Source organism: Sander lucioperca, chromosome 10 (assembly GCF_008315115.2).
Source record: "Sander lucioperca isolate FBNREF2018 chromosome 10, SLUC_FBN_1.2, whole genome shotgun sequence".
Taxonomy (NCBI): domain Eukaryota; kingdom Metazoa; phylum Chordata; class Actinopteri; order Perciformes; family Percidae; genus Sander; species Sander lucioperca.
Genome location: NC_050182.1, coordinates 24,164,020 through 24,182,723, shown reverse-complemented (window position 1 = coordinate 24,182,723; position 18,704 = coordinate 24,164,020). Strand labels below are relative to the sequence as shown.

At 41.0% G+C, this 18,704-nt stretch overlaps 1 protein-coding gene across 1 annotated transcript; it reads left to right on the top strand.

The window, feature by feature from the left end:
• The first annotated feature begins 65 nt into the window (after positions 1-65).
• On the top strand, positions 66-18,698 carry plekhg6 (pleckstrin homology domain containing, family G (with RhoGef domain) member 6). Its single transcript, XM_031299608.2, has 15 exons — positions 66-464; positions 2,874-3,090; positions 4,096-4,209; positions 4,518-4,655; positions 5,306-5,401; positions 5,536-5,586; positions 5,862-6,011; positions 8,586-8,696; positions 10,208-10,357; positions 13,039-13,173; positions 13,273-13,392; positions 13,499-13,631; positions 13,717-13,832; positions 14,425-15,911; positions 18,079-18,698. Exons 1-15 carry the CDS (start codon positions 445-447, stop codon positions 18,254-18,256), a joined length of 3,216 nt encoding a protein of 1,071 aa, XP_031155468.1. The 5' UTR covers positions 66-444; the 3' UTR covers positions 18,257-18,698.
• Positions 18,699-18,704: the final 6 nt, after the last annotated feature.

Sequence of the window (18,704 nt, the reverse complement as noted above, 5' to 3'; positions counted from 1 at the left end):
GGGTGTGCGGATAAATTGTTAATGTGAAAAAGTGTTAATGAGGATGTGATTGTGTATTTAACCTCAGGCACGCTGACAGTCTACATTCCAGCTTGAAGCTGCTGCTTTGTAAAAACACACAGAGTAAGCTATAACCTCTCTTCTCCTCTTTAAATGATTTCCTATGTTTGCTCAGGGGGATCAATATGCCAGATTGACATTAATCAACAATAGATCATCCTCAAAGAAATCAGTCACCACCTCTGCTCCACTTACTACTTCTAACTGCGATACATTTACCAGCCCTGAGCATGGATTTGTTGGCTGCAGAATCCAGTTGTTCCTGTCAAGTCAGTTGCAGTGGGCAGGGGTGCAGGTGAAAGGAAGAGAGGGAGGGACTGATCCAGACAGAGAGAAAGAGGAGGAGAAAGCTAACAGAAACCAAATATGATTGTGTGAAACAAAATGGATCCAACCAAGCTCAGGTACAGTCTATCATTTTTTAATTAAAAAACATAGCTGGTGGTGTGGGAAGGTAAGTGTATTATGTGAGTGAGATAATTAGCAGGAACATTTTACCTCATGTCTTCACTGCAGTTAATTACTTTCATGTTGGAGCTGCTGTGTTGCTCCATGGACTGTCCTGTGGCATTTGTTGATTTACTGAGGCTATAAATCTACCAGGAGGCATGTTTATAATGGGTTAAAGTGTTACAATTGCAATTTAATCTAGTTTCATCTTTAGTGTGTTACTGTGGGATACAGACAGACAGTGATTTTAAACAGGTATGACACTGTGATGAAAGCTCTTGTGTCCGTCCTTTGATGTTGGACTGTATGACATGAGCAGTTAGGGCAGTGAACTTGTCTGCTGTGTGTTTGCTCATGTGAGCCTTTGCTTTTAGACTAACTTTTGAGTGAATACCAGTTGCACCTCTAATCCCACACTGCACTTATGTATGTGGCATTATTCCTGCTATTTTTAAGCAACAGTAGTGAGCCACCCAGCAGTGAATAGAAATGGCACTTCTCTAGTCAGTAAATGGTGAAATATTTCATTGAGGTACAGTAGCTTCCTGAAAGCGGAGACACATTCTTCGCTGTAACTTAAATCTGCAGCAGGACATTATGCAAATTGAGATGGTGTTGGATTTGTGGGAACTAATGTCACACGAGTCCTGGAGCTACAACCCACGCGACCGTGTAACCGGAGCTGTAGAAACTATTGGTGTCCTGTTAAATCAGCATCACTCTCTGTAAGATACAGCAGTAATGATTTCTGCTTCTTTGACAGCCTGCTGACTCCTGGTATTTACTATTTGTGTGAGAGTCTTAAAAGAGAACCATGAGTCTATGAGAAGCTGCTGAGGCCAAAATGGAATACTTCACTTGCACATGCATATACTGTATACCAGTACTAAGCACACCATCCACCCTGACCTCCTACCCTATGCACATACATGTATAATTATATATAAACTGCTATATGTTTATGCACGAGAGTATGTGCAAGTGCTTAGTACCTGTATATATGTATGTGCAAGTGAAGTATTCAATTTTGTCTAGGTCAAAGTCTGTAGGGCCTAAATCCCTATTAAATGAAGGAAGACTGAGCGTTTGCTCACTTTGGCCCAAACTATCTATGAGAGCATCCAATTCAACATTTTGTTTTATAAATTCTATTTTGCTGTTTCTGTGTTTGTCTCTATCTTGCTTGTTAGATATGTAATGCTTTTATTGTAAAATATTTTTTAAACTTTTTTTGCTTAGTGAATTAATGTACTATCTTAAATTATATCTTAAGCTAGTGTATGTCCAGGCCAACTTTGGGGTCAAGACACGATGGTTGCGAGATAGATCTAAACAGAAAAATATATATTTCTGCTTTAAAAAAATAAGGTTGTTTTTTTTAAAACTTTGCTATAATCTTTGCTTTTTTTCTTTTGAGTCACTGGATAATTGGAGCTCTTCATGCATCTTGTGATTATATATAACTGTGCAATAAACAAATTGGCCAGGAGGCTGATACCAATGCCATAATAGGAAAAACGGAATATTTTAAGTTTCCATTGTATAAATTAAATTAGCTGATTTTGAACTCATCCATAAATACCTATAATAACCAGGTGCTTAGTGACCGTGGTATCTTTCAGAGTTTCTGGCTCAGTAACACAGTGGAGAACTGTAAGGTGCACTTTTGTAAATCTTTATCTGGACATATGTATTTTTCTGTTTGGGAATCAACACGTGGAACTCAAACGGGACCATAGCTGGGATCATTTTAAACTCAAGTTGAAGCAGTTTTTAAAGAGTGTTCACTCAGGTAGTAATGAATGATCTGGTGGTTATTTTATTGTATTTTCATTTTGTATTGCATCATTTTGTATGTATTTTCTTCTTGACGTTTATGTATTTAAAAGCCCAACTATCTCAGAATATAACTATCCTCATGTTTCTTCCTATAAAAATAAACATTAAATGACAAATAAAACAAGGAAAAAATATCTTTGGTTGAGCTTTTCACAACCAGGAGACACATGAAACAAGCAGGTGGCAAGCAGACATGCTTCATTGTGAGGGGCCAGAAGCCAAAAGGGTCAAACTATTCCAGTTGTTTATAATAGTTCAGCCTTTTCTGTTTTGTTGCCATCTGTGTTTGTTTACCTCACATTTATAAAGCTTTAGCCCTGCAAAGAAAGTGTAAGTAAACAATTTAAAAATGATGACAAAGCACACAATGTCCCTCCATTCTGTTTCCCACTTCCCACTCTTGTAAAGCCTTTTCTTGTAACAAACTATTCTCTGTGCACTCACACACACACACACACACACACACACACACACACACACACACCTTATTTTGGCATTGAGTAGCCCTGTATGTTTCTCCTCAGCCTTTCCTCAAAGGCACTGCATGTAAATGGTGGGGGAAATGATTCACTGATGGAAGAAGCATCAGTGCCGTGGCGAGACGGTGTGGATGTGGAGAGGCAGAGGGACACAGAAACCAGAGAGCCAGACGATGTTGATGGGACGACAGCAGCTGCAGATATAAACCATCACCACAGGGGGTCAGCAGACAAACACAAGTTCAATACGTTGGGCTATCAGGCAAGTGAAATGTGAGGGTGGCCGCTTCCTGTACTGACATTACCAGGGAAGTATTGCACTTTTACCCCGCTGCTTTTATCTGTCATCTGTAATTAGTAGTTGTTTGGCACGTTATTTTTCATACTAAAAATATGATCGTCTTCTACAACTGGTGCATTGTTCAGTGAAAAATCTTCCTCCTATCTAGTCATTTTAGTTACCTTGTTTTAACACAAATCAACTTGTGGTTCTAATCAGCTTCTCCATGATTGTAGTGCAGCGACAGCGCCTTATCTCTCTGGTTTCAAAATACAGACACTTATTATTTAAACGTATTCAAACAAGTTGTTTTCAATTTTAAACAGGTCAACATGTTCTTACTGCATTGCAAAATAAGGTTTTTACGATTCAGTTATAAGCATAAATGTATTTATAAGATTGAGGCATTTGCAAATTTAACAGCTCAAAACTGCAACAAAAATACAGTTTACATGCATTACAAGTACTTTTACTTTTGTTACTTTAAGCACATTTTGCTAATACACTTCTGTACTTTTACCTAAGTAAAATTCTAAATGCAGGACTTTTACTTGTAATGAAGTATTTTTGCACTGAGTATCAAGTGTCCAATTGTTAAAAACTAGTGAGAAGACTATTGCTTTTGACATCCATGAAACACAAATCACGGGGACAGAAGCATAGTCTAGATTCATCTTTCATCTCTCTTGTGGGTGGTGATGGCGCAGTGGATATGACACTGGGTTCACTTCCCACTGCGATACATCAACCAATGTGTCCCCCAAGACACTTAACCCCTAGTTGCTCCACAGGCGTGCGGCCTCTGACATATATAGCAATTGTAAGTCGCTTTGGATAAAAGCGTCAGCTAAATGACATGTAATAATGTAATATAACCTCTTGCTCACTTTCTTCCTTATCTTGTGATTTTTTGTTTATCATCTTAGAAATGTGATTGATCCTCTGGTATGGAATGCACAACCTGAAAATAGTATTTTCCCTCTTCAGAGGCGGACCAAGCAGAAGGTCGTGACTGACTTTGCAACAGTGACTAAGGGATCCAAACCCAGAGGTGCACTGAGACAGGTCCTGTTCAGTCAGGGAGTGTCTGAGAAGTCTGAGGTATTATGTTATCCCCTGCTCATCACACTACATGCTGACAGTGACATGCTGAGAAACAGATACAGACTTGCTCTTACCATGTCCGCCCACTCCAACAACCGAAAAAACTGCAGCACAACTTGTTCTGCTCCACTGGCATTCTTTTAAATGAAATGTCTGACCGCAAATATTCACAATAGCTGTTCTAAGAAATGATTGATTCATTATAACATCAAAGTTTCCTCTTTATTTTCCCTGACTTCTGTGTTTTTTCTTCGTATCCTTCTACCTTCTTATTATTGTCCTCCCTGTCTTTAACAACCCCTCAGGAGCGAGGTCAGCTGGAGGTGTTGAAGCAGTGTCTGGGGGCCTACGCTTTGCCGGCCAATCTAAAGTGGAGGTGGAAGGAGGAAAGTCAGGGAACCACGCTGGAAAATAACTGGACCGATATAGTGCACTCTCATTCAGTACGAGCCCTTAAAGGATAACTCAACAATATTTTGTTTTTTCTCTTACTGTCAACAAATCCCATTATAAGACCAAAACCAACAATGAATTGGTCCAACAACTAGTTTAATTAGCTGTGCTGTAGAGCTCCATTGTTCTGCAAAGCTATGAAAAAAACATTGATGAACCACTGGGCGACAAGCTCTTCGATTACCATAAACACCGGCACTGTAGTTTATTTTGAGTCAATCCCACACACATCATCCTGCTGCTGTAAATACTCACAAGAGCACCAAATCCGCAGCTGACCCCCTAATCCAACAAAAGCACTATAAACTCCTGTTTCAGTACAGTTTATTACAACTTGCAGTGCCCAGCAGTTTTAGTAAATTATTTTGCATTTTTTTTTAAATATAAAAGTCCATTTTCATGACCTGTTTTTAAAGATTTATGACAACCTTTGAAAGTGGTAAGAATTAAGACATTTTCCTTGTTATTTTCAGTGGATTTGTTGACAATGAGAAAAATATATCCTTGAAATGCTTCTGCTCTTACCGTAAAATACCTGCTCAGTATGTACATTTTAAACATTCCTGAAACATCTTTAATAATCATCTCATTTCCTCCTATTTACTCTCTCTGTCTCCCACTGTCTTGTTTTAATGATCAGACGATGTCTAAGATGCAGAAACACCAACAGGAGGCGCTGTGGGAGTTTGTCCACACTGAGCTCACCTACATCAACAAGCTCATTGTCATCAAAGATGTAACGTGTCATTCTCTACCTGCTGTCAAAGTCTCATTTAAATACTAATAATATTCACAAGTATGTACAGTATGTGATAGCTGAAAAGGGATTTTCCACAGGATGTTTAACAAAGCTGTGTCTGCTTCTTACAGTTGGTTATTGCAGCTCTAGTCAACCTGCACCAGCATGGATTTCTCCTGGAGGTCAGTCAGTCTGCAGAGCATGTAGCCTCATCTCGAATGGAAACACACAAACACTTAATCTGCAGGCCTATTTTCCACTGTTCTGCATACTTCTGACATACATTGACTGGCAAGACGAGAACATCCGCTAAAGCTGACACAGAATACAACACACAAGTGGAAAATGAAGCACAACAACAGATTTCCATCGAGAAGACGGAAAATATCACAAAGCAGGGGAGTTAAGTTTTAACACTATGATTTTTTTATTTTGTCTTGACTTCCTCCTGTGACAGGTGACCCCTGAGCTACTTTTCTCCAACCTTCCCTCCATCCTCACAGCACACCAGCTGTTCTGGCAGGAGGTGATTTATCCCATGTTACAGGAAGTCCGGAGGACAGGCAATCCCTTTGACCCCATGATGTTAGAGGCCGGTTGCCTGCAGGTATGAACTCACTGTCTGCAAGATACATTACAAACACATTCAGATGTGTGTTTCTGTGTCTCATTGCTACACTTACTCAAGTACATTTACTTATAGACAGTATTTTGTTGAAGTAATTTACTTAAATTTCAATTTTCCATTATACATTTCAGGGAGGGAAATGTTGTACTTTTTACTCCACTACATTTATCCGACAGCTGAAGTTACCTGTTTTTTTGCAGAGTAAGCTTTACAAGAAGCTATTTGTACATGTAAATTAAGTTTCCCAACAGCATTTCAAATAGTTTAAAATAGCTTCAACTTAACCAGCTACAACATTAAAATGCTGTTACAATTTACAAGATTAGAAATAATAATCCAATGGTGTACTAAGTAATAAGGAGCCATTCTACTGCCTAAATGAGCACTTTTATAGTACATTTGGCTTATAGCAATTATGTACTCCTGTTCAGAATCAGAATCAGAATCAGAAAGGGCTTTATTGCCAAGTACGTTGCACATACGAGGAATTTGTCATGGTGTTGTTGGAGCATGTCACACATACAAATATAAGAAGGATAAAAATAATATAAACAATATAAGTATAAACATATACACACAGTATGTATTAATAACGATAAAATAAATTTAAATAAATAGTAAAATAAGTTAAACAGTAGTAAAAAGGAACGCTACAGCAGAGTAGGTACAGTGGCATGAGGAGCCAGAGGTGGGGTGTGGAGAGAGTCAGGATGGATTCCGAGCCTTGTTTAGAAGGCTAGTGGCGGAGGGGAAAAAACTGTTTATGTGGCGTGAGGTTTTGGTCCTGATGGACCTCATCCTCCTGCCAGAGGGGAGTGACTCAAAGAGCTTGTGTCCGGGGTGGGAGGGGTCAGCCACAATCTTTCCAGCACGCTTCAGAGTCCTGGTGGCCTATAGGTCCTGGAGCGGCGGCAGATTGCAGCCAATCACCTTCTCAGCTGACCGAATGACACGCTGCAGCCTGCCCTTGTCCTTGGCAGTGGCAGCAGCGTACCAGATGGTGATGGAGGATGTGAGGATGGACTCAATGATGGCTGTGTAGAAGTGCACCATCATTGTCTTTGGCAGGTTGAATTTCTTCAGCTGCCGCAGGAAGTACATCCTCTGTTGTGCTTTCTTGACGAGGGAGCTGATGTTCAGCTCCCACTTGAGGTCCTGGGAGATGGTAGTTCCCAGGAAGCGGAAAGACTCCACAGTGTCAATTGTGGAGCCACAGAGGGTGATGGGGGCAGGTGGGGCTGGGTTCTTTCTGAAGTCCACAACCATCTCCACTGTCTTTAGAGCATTGAGCTCTAGGTTGTTTTGCTTGCACCAGGTCACCAGATGGTCAGCCTCCCACCTGTAGGCGGACTCGTCTCCATCAGAGATGAGTCCGATGAGGGAGGTGTCGTCCGCAAACTTCAGAAGCTTGACGGACTGGTGACCGGAGGTGCAGCTGTTGGTGTACAGGGAGAAGAGCAGAGGAGAAAGAACGCAGCCCTGGGGCGATCCGGTGCTGATGGTCTGTGAGTCGGAGACGTGTTTCCCCAGCTTCACATGCTGCTTCCTGTCAGACAGGAAGTCAGTGATCCACCTGCAGGTGGAGTCAGGCACACCAAGCTGGGAGAGCTTCTCCTGAAGCAGAGCCGGGATGATGGTGTTGAAGGCAGAGCTGAAGTCCACAAACAGGATCCTGGCGTAGGTTCCTGCGGAGTCCAGGTGCCGGAGGATGTAGTGGAGGGCCAAATTGACTGCATCATCTACAGACCTATTGGCTCTGTAGGCAAACTGCAGGGGGTCCAGGAGGGGGTCGGTGATGGCTTTGAGGTGTGAAAGCACAAGGCGCTCAAAGGACTTCATAACCACAGAGGTCAGGGCGACAGGTCTGAAGTCATTAAGTCCTGTGGTCCTTGGTTTCTTGGGGACAGGGATTATGGTTGAGGTCTTGAAGCAGGCTGGCACGTGACATGTCTCCAGTGAGGTGTTAAAAATGTCTGTGAACACTGGAGTTTTCCCCGCAATTCTCTTTTGATTGTTTTTTCAAAAGAAAGAGCGAATTAAACACAACAAAATCACCAACTTAAGAACACGAGGAAAAAAGAAAGAAAATAAAGAAAGAAAATTAGTCAGGGTGGGAATTATAAATAGATAAATAAAGTATTACACACACACACTATGAGGTGTGTTTGATGCATAACAAAGTCTGGTAAAATATTTGCTAGATATAGTGGAGTAAAGGCATCCTGAGCAGAGAATGAAGTCACACTCCCTCTGTGTGTGTGTAATCTTAACTTCTCTGTTCCTTGTTTTGATAGCCGGTCGGCTGTGCATACACGCAAGTGCCTTAAGCGTCAGTATCTGAAACCGAGGAACAAAGCCTTGGTATTTCACGAGTTGGGGAACAGTCTATGAGAGCTGCATGGAGGCAATCCCAAACCAGTTTTTTTTTTCCTGAATATCGAGTACAGCCCCTTTAAGTACAATTTAAAAAAAGTAGGACTGTTACTTGTAATGTCACTTTTCAATTAAAAATCTTCACATTGCCATTAAACCTCCTTTTCTTTTTGTCCCCAGTTCCCCAAGCGCTTCTTTTCATATAAGAATTACTGTTGGGAGGAGGAAAACAATCTGGAGTTCACACGCAGGCACATCGAGAGCAACCCACATTTTCTCACTTACGTTCAGGTACGCAGCAGACATCCAATATGCACACCATGCACACTAACACTTTCATGTGAGGATTAAAGCTCACACACAAATACTCACCCACACAAACCCCATTATTACCATTAAGTGGACCTGTATGGAATTCAATGTAATGACTAAATGTTCTGTTATTGATGGTGATGCTGTGTGTGGTTTAGGATGTTTTCATAATCTCGTCACACCAACATTTTTGACAAAATGATTCACACTCAACAGCACCTTAAAGCTGCAGTGGGTAGAAAGCAAAAAAATGCCAGGATTTTAAGTAGTGTGAGACCTTCTCTTGCAGCTCTCCCTCTCCCCTCTCTTTCACACGGGCAATGCATGTGCATGACAGCCAATAGAAACGCTCTTTGAAATAACCTGTGATTGGCCAAAGTCTACTGGCTAAAGCCTGAACACAGAGCCAAGAGGAGGTGCAGAACTCTAGTTTTCTCTTAGACCATTGGACTTACAATATGTTATATAAGATAATTATGGAATTTTTGCCCAAAATATGCCAAAAATAAAGTGACTACCACAGCTTTAAAGAATGTAGTGTTCACAAAACTGAGTGCAGGGCATTTAGTCAAGTCAAAGCAACTTTAATGTCAATTCTGCAATATGTGCCAGACATACAGAGCAATTGAAAATACGTACAACAAGTATAATATAAAAGATAAGAAATATATACAAATAAAGATAAAAAAAAAGATAAGTAATATGAACATATAAGATAAAGAAAGATAAGTAATATACCGGTATACATATTTATGGGAATAGTGACTACAAGACAAGTGTGTCCTGCTGCAGTTACACAAACCCTTCGATAGCATGTTGATAGAGAGGCACCCTAACAGTGCTATCTAATGTACTACTGTAAATGTGTATATTCACACTAGCTCTTTCACTTATGTCATACCATCACGCTTGTCAACCTGAGTGGGAGGTGATCATTTTTTGTTTAACAGTTAAAGAGACATTTTACCAGGAAATGGTAGTTGGTGGGCGTTAAAGGGTCTGCTCTTCCAAATCAAACAAAACAAAAACATCTTACTTAGCCCTTGTGGAAGTGTTGTTTTTGTTTTTGTATATATAGTTTTATTTGTTAAGGCTTCAGTCTTTTGCCAGCACTCCAAAAATGTGGTGGGGAATATAAAAATAACCCAGTAATCCACAGACCTCCCTGTAAATTCATTGAGAACTATGTTCTACTAAAAATGATTAAAACTCTCTGCAGTAAGGATTGAGGATTAACTAGCACAACTGGTACATTTTTTATGGAAGAATGAGTTAATATTGAATTTGAAGAAAAATGTAATTATCCAAGCTGCTATGGCTAGATACTATTTAGGTTACTGCAGGATGCTGTTGGGCATTCATTTGGGTAAACCTAACTTTTAAATTCAGAATTTTAAAATACTATTTCATTCATGGTTTCAAGCCACTATGTAATAAAAGTAGTTTCAATCAGAAGCACTGACATGAGGTGATGTTTTTGTCCTATCCAGTGGGTGGAGACTCACCCTCAGTGTGAGCGGATGCGGCTCGGGGACATGCAGGCCAAACCCCATCAGAGGATCACAAAGTACCCTCTGCTGCTCAAGGCCGTGCTGAAAACTACCCAGGATCCTCATGTACAGCACACACTCAGAGGCATGGTAGGAAGCTTTTTGAATCGTGAACATCTGCTAACATGTGCACAAAGGCTTATCTTTGTTTCTGTTACAGGGGCTGCAACTCCTTTAAAGGGGTGATAGAATGATTATATAGGGTATTTCACACTGTTCCTTAAAGGGATATTTCACCGTTGGAAAGATGAATATATCTTTAAATTGGGTCACTTATGTAGTAGAAATGTGAAATTTTTTAGAAATTGGTGGCTTCTAGGCCGAGAAAAGCCAGAAAATGTGTTTTTGGCTCATATGGATGAAAGACACCAAATCCCACAATGCACTTGCTTCGCTGCTTTAGAGTCTACTCCCAAGCCACGCCTACCGTTTACAGACAGACAGTGAGACAGTCAACTCAACTTTAGTTTTATTGTCATTTCAACCATATACACGAAACAACGTTTCACCGTGGCTCAATTGGTTACACAATTAAAAGATTTACAAACAACTTTATATAAAAACGACATACGAAACAGGCTACATTTAGTGCACACACATGATATGCTCCGTAAAGTTCAGCTAACACATAGCTACTAGCATTAGTGCTGGGTGGGCTGTATCACCGAGTATAAACATTTGCGTGGAATGTAGAATGGTCGGCATTTAACAGTCACAAACTGCACCAGCACTTAGCAGTTAGTTGGATACAAGCCCCCCATTTCTGCACCAGGCAGTCCGTGTTAACACAGCCCACCTCCACTAGCTAGTCTTACCCGGTGACAGAGCAGCTGGCCTGGTAGCTGGATAGTCCGATACAGCAATTGTTTCCACAACAACAAAAACACAGCAGTCTCTGAACTCGCGTTGGGAGTTTCGTTGAAGTTGGATGTAGTCCAGTTTGTTGTCTAATGAGCGGACACTTGCAAGCAGGAATGATGGAACAGGTGGCCGACTAGCATTAGTTTTCCACCGGCAAACTCGTTCAACGTTCCCCGCTGATGATGTCCCTTCACCGGCCAGAGGCATCGAGCAGCACCGCTGGTCTCCATAGCAGGCGGGCGAAGCTGTGTCGAGTGTTCCGTCTGTAATAAAGTGTCCTGCATATTCTCCGATCTGTACCAATGTATCCCGGTGGTACACGTGTGCGGTAGTTTGAATGCACATAATTGTTGTTCTAAAATTTCCTTCGGGATGAATAAATCTATCTATCTATCTAAAGTTTTGATGCTGAGAAGCCACTAAACTACGCGAGGATTCAAGATGGCTGACACTCGTTTTGGTCCGTGAAATTTCAGAGAATGCTGACAGTCCAACCCCCTATGGGCTATGCAGAAGTAGCTCCTAGTACTGGCTGTAGTCCTTTGCCTCTGGGCAAAAATCTTCCGATGACGCAAAAATTTTCGTTTTACGTCATCGGAAGATTTTTTTCCAGACCCACAATACAGAGATCTCTGGTCTCAGGGGGACATGAGGGAGGGAAGCACAGTCATTCAAAAATACTACCGTGTTTCTACTGAGACAAAGCTTAATGCTAAATCGGTGAAGTATCCCTTTAAGGTCTCCTAATAGGGTACGTAACATTGGTTGGGCTGAAAATGGCCTGGGTGCTTTTCTTTGTTCCCTAAAGCAACACTGTGAATTGGCTTTATAATGAACGAGATGTTTTCTGCCATATAAGGTATGCTCATGAATATTTAGATGAGGTGCGTGCTGATTGGTTGCACACACACAGACACAGAGCTGCCCCGCAGCACACACACACATACACACACACACACACACACACACACACACACACACACACACACACACACACATGCACACACACAGTGGCCAGGGTCGATTTAGGATCAATTCAAGTTGTCTCAGACTGTGACAAATGCCCGACCTAGCATTACCCCTCTTTATCCTTCTTCAGATTCCTCTTTCTGCAACGATGTATGTGCAGTTATCAGTGCACCTGGTCCAGGCCTCCGGTTCCCACCGCAATTCGCGCAGATCCATCGCTTCTCCGATCCAGCTGCACCCCCCACAAGTCTTATCACTATCACTCTCAGGCCTTTAGACACAGAGAAAGCAAGGTCAAGCTGGCTTGAGACTCTCTTACTAATATTTTACCAAATATATTCTTCAACACCAATGCAAAGTTTCAACACTTTCATTACAACTAGTGTTGTTGTAACGTTACCCTTGGGACATAAAAAAACCTCCACTTCCAGACAAGGAATCACAACTCACCCTGTAGCTAGTCAGCGCAGGGACATTTAGCGGAGAGTGAAGCCCTGCAGGCACGTCCTCTCGTTATTCAACTATGACAAGGTAAACTCGGTTTTGCATTCTATGACCCCTTTAATATCAGAGTTTCCCCACATCAGTGCGGCAAGAGCTTCTAGGCATAGTACAAAAAGCATAGTACTCAGGGAACATCGTTGGGCTGTCCCTCGTTTTAACTGAAATGGCTCACAAGCTACACTTTTGCCACTATTTATTGCTTTAGGTGCAGCGTAGAACAGATAAATGTAGTTTATACAAATAGAAATCTGCATAGATTTTACAAACCCAAGTTTGTACAAACATTTTCTCAAGTCTCAAGTAAATATTTTCCTGCCTGAATTAAGGGATGAAATAGGAACCTTTAAATCGCCAAAGCTGTTCAATTCAGCACAACTTACTTGTTTTCTGCAGAATAACAAAACTCCCTCTAACCATCACTTCTTGCTCTTCTCCAGTTATCCAGTGTAAACAGTTTTTTGGAGAGCATCAATAACTACCTGAAGCTAAAAGATGAGGAACTCGCTCTCACCATCAATGCTCAGAGGGTGGAGGGATACGAGGTGGAGGGAATAAATGAAGACATTGACAAGGTAAAATATGATTGTTTTACTTTTCTTAACAATACTGAGCATTGAAGATTTTTTCCAAAGTAAACTGATATGGGCTCTAATATGTTTTGCTACTGACAGCATGTCCGAATGATCTGCCAGTTTGACCTAACATGCCCCATCAGCGGAGTAGGTCCAAACGTTGTTCGAAAGCTCCTGCTGGAGGAAAACTTGAAGATTCGGGGGAGGAAAGACAGCAAGGTGAGCATCAGTTACTGTACATTTAAATCTTATAATCTCTCTTAAGAGCATCCTTGTCATTACTTTTGTGACTTTTTCATGTTTCTTCGCACATGGTATGATGCAGCTGGAGGTGGTGGCTCTACTTTTCTCAGATGTGCTTCTAATGACCAAAGTCCAGAAGAAAGGAGAGCGGCTGAAGGTAGTTCAACCTCCTCTGGCCCTCGACAGAACATATTGCATAGCACTGAAAGATGGCTGTGAGTAACTTTCTAATGGTCAAGATACAAGACAGCTGGATTAAATATATTATAGATCCCATAATTATCCCTCCTCCTCTCTCAGGTTCCTTTGTTCTTGTGGAGGTAGGTGAGCTTCGGAGTGCTATGAATGTCTACATATTTGCAGCTTGCACCTCAGAGAGCTGCTCCACATGGGTCTCCACCATCAACCAGGCGAAGGTAAAAACTCACATTTCTGACTAAACCTTTTGAAATGATAGTCTACTTAAACTTGTAATGTTGCCATTGCACAGCGTGGCTGGATGGCAATGTCAGGCGATTGTCTGTCACTTGTCTGTCAATTTGGTCCAGACTGAACTATATCAGCAACTATTGGATGGATAGCCATGAAATTATGTGCGGACATTAATGGTCCCGGGAGGATGGACCCTTCTGACTTTGGCGAAGTCCTGACTTTCCCTCCAGTGCCATCAACTTGTCAACATTTCAATCTTATACTTTGTTTTATGACCAAACACCTGCAAAACTAATACTATTTACATCATCCTTAGCTGTAGCCTACTTTGTGTTTAGTGCTCATTAGCAAATGTTAGCATGCTAACACGCTAAACTATGATGATGAACATGGTAAACATCAAACCTGCTAAACATCAGCATGTTAACCTTGTCATTCTGAGCATGTTAGCATTTAGCTCAAAGCACAAAACACAGCCTCACAGAGCTACTAGCATGGCTGTACACTTGTTATAAGATACCAAATTACAAATAACACACTAATTAATTAATTTAATTAATTTCCTTACGTTGTCAGGAAAAACTGAGAAATCTGAGACAGACAGAGAGCAACAGACAACTGGAAAACTGGAAAAGCCAGCAGCTTGAGGCCAAACCTGTCACAGAAGCCAAGAAGGATGATATGGAGAGAGAAGAACAACCTCTTACGCAATCAAGACAATATACTTTTGTGGATGAACTTACAGAGGAATTTATTATCCCCCGATCAATAAATGGGATGTTGGCGTATAAAGAAGCAGAGGAACAACCTCTAGATGATGTGGCCAATAACAATCCTGTTGTATCTTTTTGGCAACCCCATCAGCCCATCGACAATGGCCGTAAATTAGTGAAAAAGGGCTTTGCTGTTCAGCAACAAAAAGTCAAAGGATATGAATGGATAGAAATGGGAGTGAGAGGAGAAGAAGTCGGGATCCACACAGAGGAAGAAGAGAAAATGGCTGAATCTCTGATAACAGGAAAGGAAAGGTTGATCTGGAACCACAGAGCGCACTCTGCCCCTAATCTGGATCATTTCACTCACAGTATTGAAGTTGATCCATCAAGATACAACACAACTGGACCACATGCTCTCTTATATCCAGATGTTGACTACCCAACAGACGAACATAGTACTTTACAACCTCCTCACAAACCAGCAATATCCAGGGAGGGGCCTGAGGTTTTTAGACTACCAGGAGAAGGAGAAATATCAAAGAGAAACTCTGATTCCCAGTCTGTTAACCAGGACTCCAGGAGAAATTCCTACAGCCAGTCTGGACAAATGGAGAATTCTCCAGAGGCTTGGGGTTGCTCCAAAAATCTGAGGTCACCCGGGTTACGAAGGAGGAGGCCAATCAGTAATGCTCAGGGCTCCTCTTATCAGACGTCTAGGCAGTTCTTCCAAGGCTCAGAACAGGCTTGGTCTGATTCAAACAGCTACTCTCTCCCCAACTCAAACAGTGACCTGAAGAGAAACTCTCTTCCTCCTGGCTCAGATTCACACCGGGTGCTAAAGCTGGGCTCCCTGAAGCCATGGAACATGCATGATAGAGTCTCTCCAGACCCCCAAACATTGTCTGAATCTGAGCTTCCTGATCTTAACTTCTGTAAGAGAGTGAAAACCCAAAGGAGTGCCTCCATTCCTAACATTATCATTAAAGGAGGCCATGGACTTTGTGTGGGCTCAAGTAGTCTGCACACGTTACCTCAAGCAGATGATGCACCTTTCCCCATCTCAAGACATAATCCAGCCAGACACTCGCCTCTGGAGGGTCTTTTGGAAAGAGCCAAAGAGAGAGATGGATTCAAAAGAGACAGAAATTTGAAAATGGACAATTTAAAGTCGAGGTATCCTCCTCCTTCCCCCTCATTTTCCACCACATCATCACCACCACCCAGTGATGGAGACAGAGACACAGACTGGGAGGAGGAGGTGGAGCTGATGAGACACAGAGCCCTCACAGTGAGTAAAGGATGGAAGGAGCACCTGGTGGACGGATATGAAGATGACAAGAAGAACAAGTTAGTTTGACCTAGTGCCCTTTACTTTTTACGTTTTTCATTGTTTGACTGATTAACATGTATGGATTTGATTTCAAATAAATACATTTATAATTTGGTTGCCCATGCACAGTAAAAAACTAAAGAGACACAACTTAGACCAGCTACAACAAATGACATGAGCAACATACTCTACAATACTAACATTTTCAAGAAAGCTTTGGAGTAGTCCAGGAGCCCACCAAGCAATGAATACAAAGTCAATTTGTCAAACAAGTGATGCAAATACTGTAAGAATGATGAAATAGGCATTCATTTGGGAACTAAAGCTTTATGTTAAAGGACAATTCCGGCTCAAAACGAACCTAGGGGTTATTAACTGATGTGGACCCACTCTGTCGCTCTCTGGGACATGTTTCCATGCTAATCAAATGAGTTTGGAGCTTTAACGGGGCTACCGCGGACCGCTGGTTAGCTTGAAATGCTAGTATTCGGGGCATGGGGACACTCAAATTAAATCGCTATTTAATACCACTAAAAAGGCTCGAAATATCACCACACTGGGAGCCATCTTAGAAACCAGTCATGACTAGTCGAACCCCGTGCAACGTGGAATCTCCATAGACAGTATGGGAATTCCACGTTGCACGGCGTTCGACTAGTCATGACTGGTTTCCAAACGTTAAAGTGTGGTGATATTTCGAGCCTTTTTAGTGGTATTAAATAGCGATTTAATTTGAGTGTCCCCCATGCCCCGAATACTAGCATTTCAAGCTAACCAGCGGCCCGCGGTAGCCCCGTTAAAGCTCCAAACTCCTTCGATTAGCATGAAAACATGTCCCAGAGAGCGACAGAGTGGGTACACATCAGTTAATAACCCCTAGGTTCATTTTGCGCCGGAATTGTCCTTTAAAAAGGCCTCCAGGAATACAGAAAACATGCAAATATAAAGTCATTCATAAAATTGACATGTGACTGAAGAGTGGCATCATTTTATGTTCCCAATTAGGGTATGGGTTTAGCAGTCTCAATCATTGTGCCTCAGAACAGGCACATATCTAATTAGCAGAGAATGTAGAGCCCTGAAAGCCACAGTTCTGCATGCAGTACATCCACTTTGTAATAGCCACAGTTTTAAAAACATACAACAACAAAATATTTGTATTATTATATTATACGTACTCATCTACAGAGAAACATCCCTGGAGCTTGTGTTGATTCAGTGTCTTGGTTAAGGACACTTTAGCAGGGTGGATGCTTTCTGACAAGAGCCCAGGTCCTCTGTTTAAATAAATTCCACCTTGCTGCTCTATTACTATCACTATCAATTTGGATGTTCTTTGACTTTCAAAAAGTTTGAAAAGTCTCCATTTACGGCCTTAAGTGCAGATCTTTTCATTGGCATCCCACGACAGATGTTTTGCTTCTCTGGCTTTAAACCACAGACACAGTTTCTATGCATGTCCTCTTAATACTTTGCTATATGTTAGTTGCATTTAATTGCATTTCCCTTAATTGGGAAATTTATTTCCACACTGTCAAATCTCTACTATTGAAATCAATTGTCAGTGTTGAGTAGGCTGGTAATGTTCTGTGAGAATGGAAACATAAAATTACCCTGTGTTTTTCAACCTTACCACTAACCACTGTGTGCATCCTAAGGTCCGAATTAACACGTTGAATATTTAATGAAACATTTGCTAAAACGTTTTTTAATCGTTAAAATTGTGGATTGCTTACATCAGAAACTCCACAGGACACTTAACCTGTCTGCTTGCTATGCTCAATTTTAAACTTTTTAACAGTCTATTTCCTTACTTTCTACTAATTAAATTATAACGCTATACAATATATTTATAGGAGCATTATTTAAGCTCTTTGTCTATTTTAATGATAATGATTACATCCTTGTGCATTTTTAATGCATCATGTATTCATTTGCATGTCAGTACTTCTTTTAAGTATTTTATATTTTATGGCCAAATGAGCGGGCTTCTTAAACAGCAATAAGTTCATGCTATAATAATAAAATGACAATGCATTATCCAATTTGAGGCAGAGTGGCAGCTCTTGAAGGAAGAGTAAACCTGAGCACATACAGTATTCAGTAGTAGGGAAAGTACATGCACACGACATGTTATAAAATAATAAATTTTGACCTTCTGTTTCCATCTTTCACCTTCTTTAGTGACTTTACAGACGGAGTAAATGTGGACTGGCCCGGTTGGTGCTTTGATGATGATGAAGTCATGGATCATTTACGACCTGGAGGCGAAGGGTTTATGGAGAGCATCAGCCGATCTTTGGCCTTCTTGGATATCCACAGACTTTCAGAGCAAGAGGACGGGGAGTATAGTCAGGTGTAGCTCTGAAGCTGCACCTCAGAGCCCTGTAGACACTCCAAAGCTAGACTAACAACCGGCAACCTATCATGCAAACTCAAAATGCAGTCTGTGAATGTGAACTACTCTGAGAAAAATTAACAATGACAGTAGGCTTTTTTTGCTGAAAAAGCTGAAGCGCACAAAAGAGGAATTAACATCTTTAAGCATCTTTCCAGCAGGCACAAATGTCTTCAGTCTGAATTCATGGCCATTAATTAATCTGTAATTAATGCAAAAATAATGCAATATATGTTTTTAGAATAATACATAAACATGTGGTCAGTGTTTTTGTAAATATATAATGAAACATTTTGTTTTTAAATGTATATATTATTTATATCAGTGATCATTTTCCCTCTCATTGACCTGCGAGTTTCAGATTATATTTAATGTAACAAATAAACAAGATTTATTTCTGTTAAATGTACTT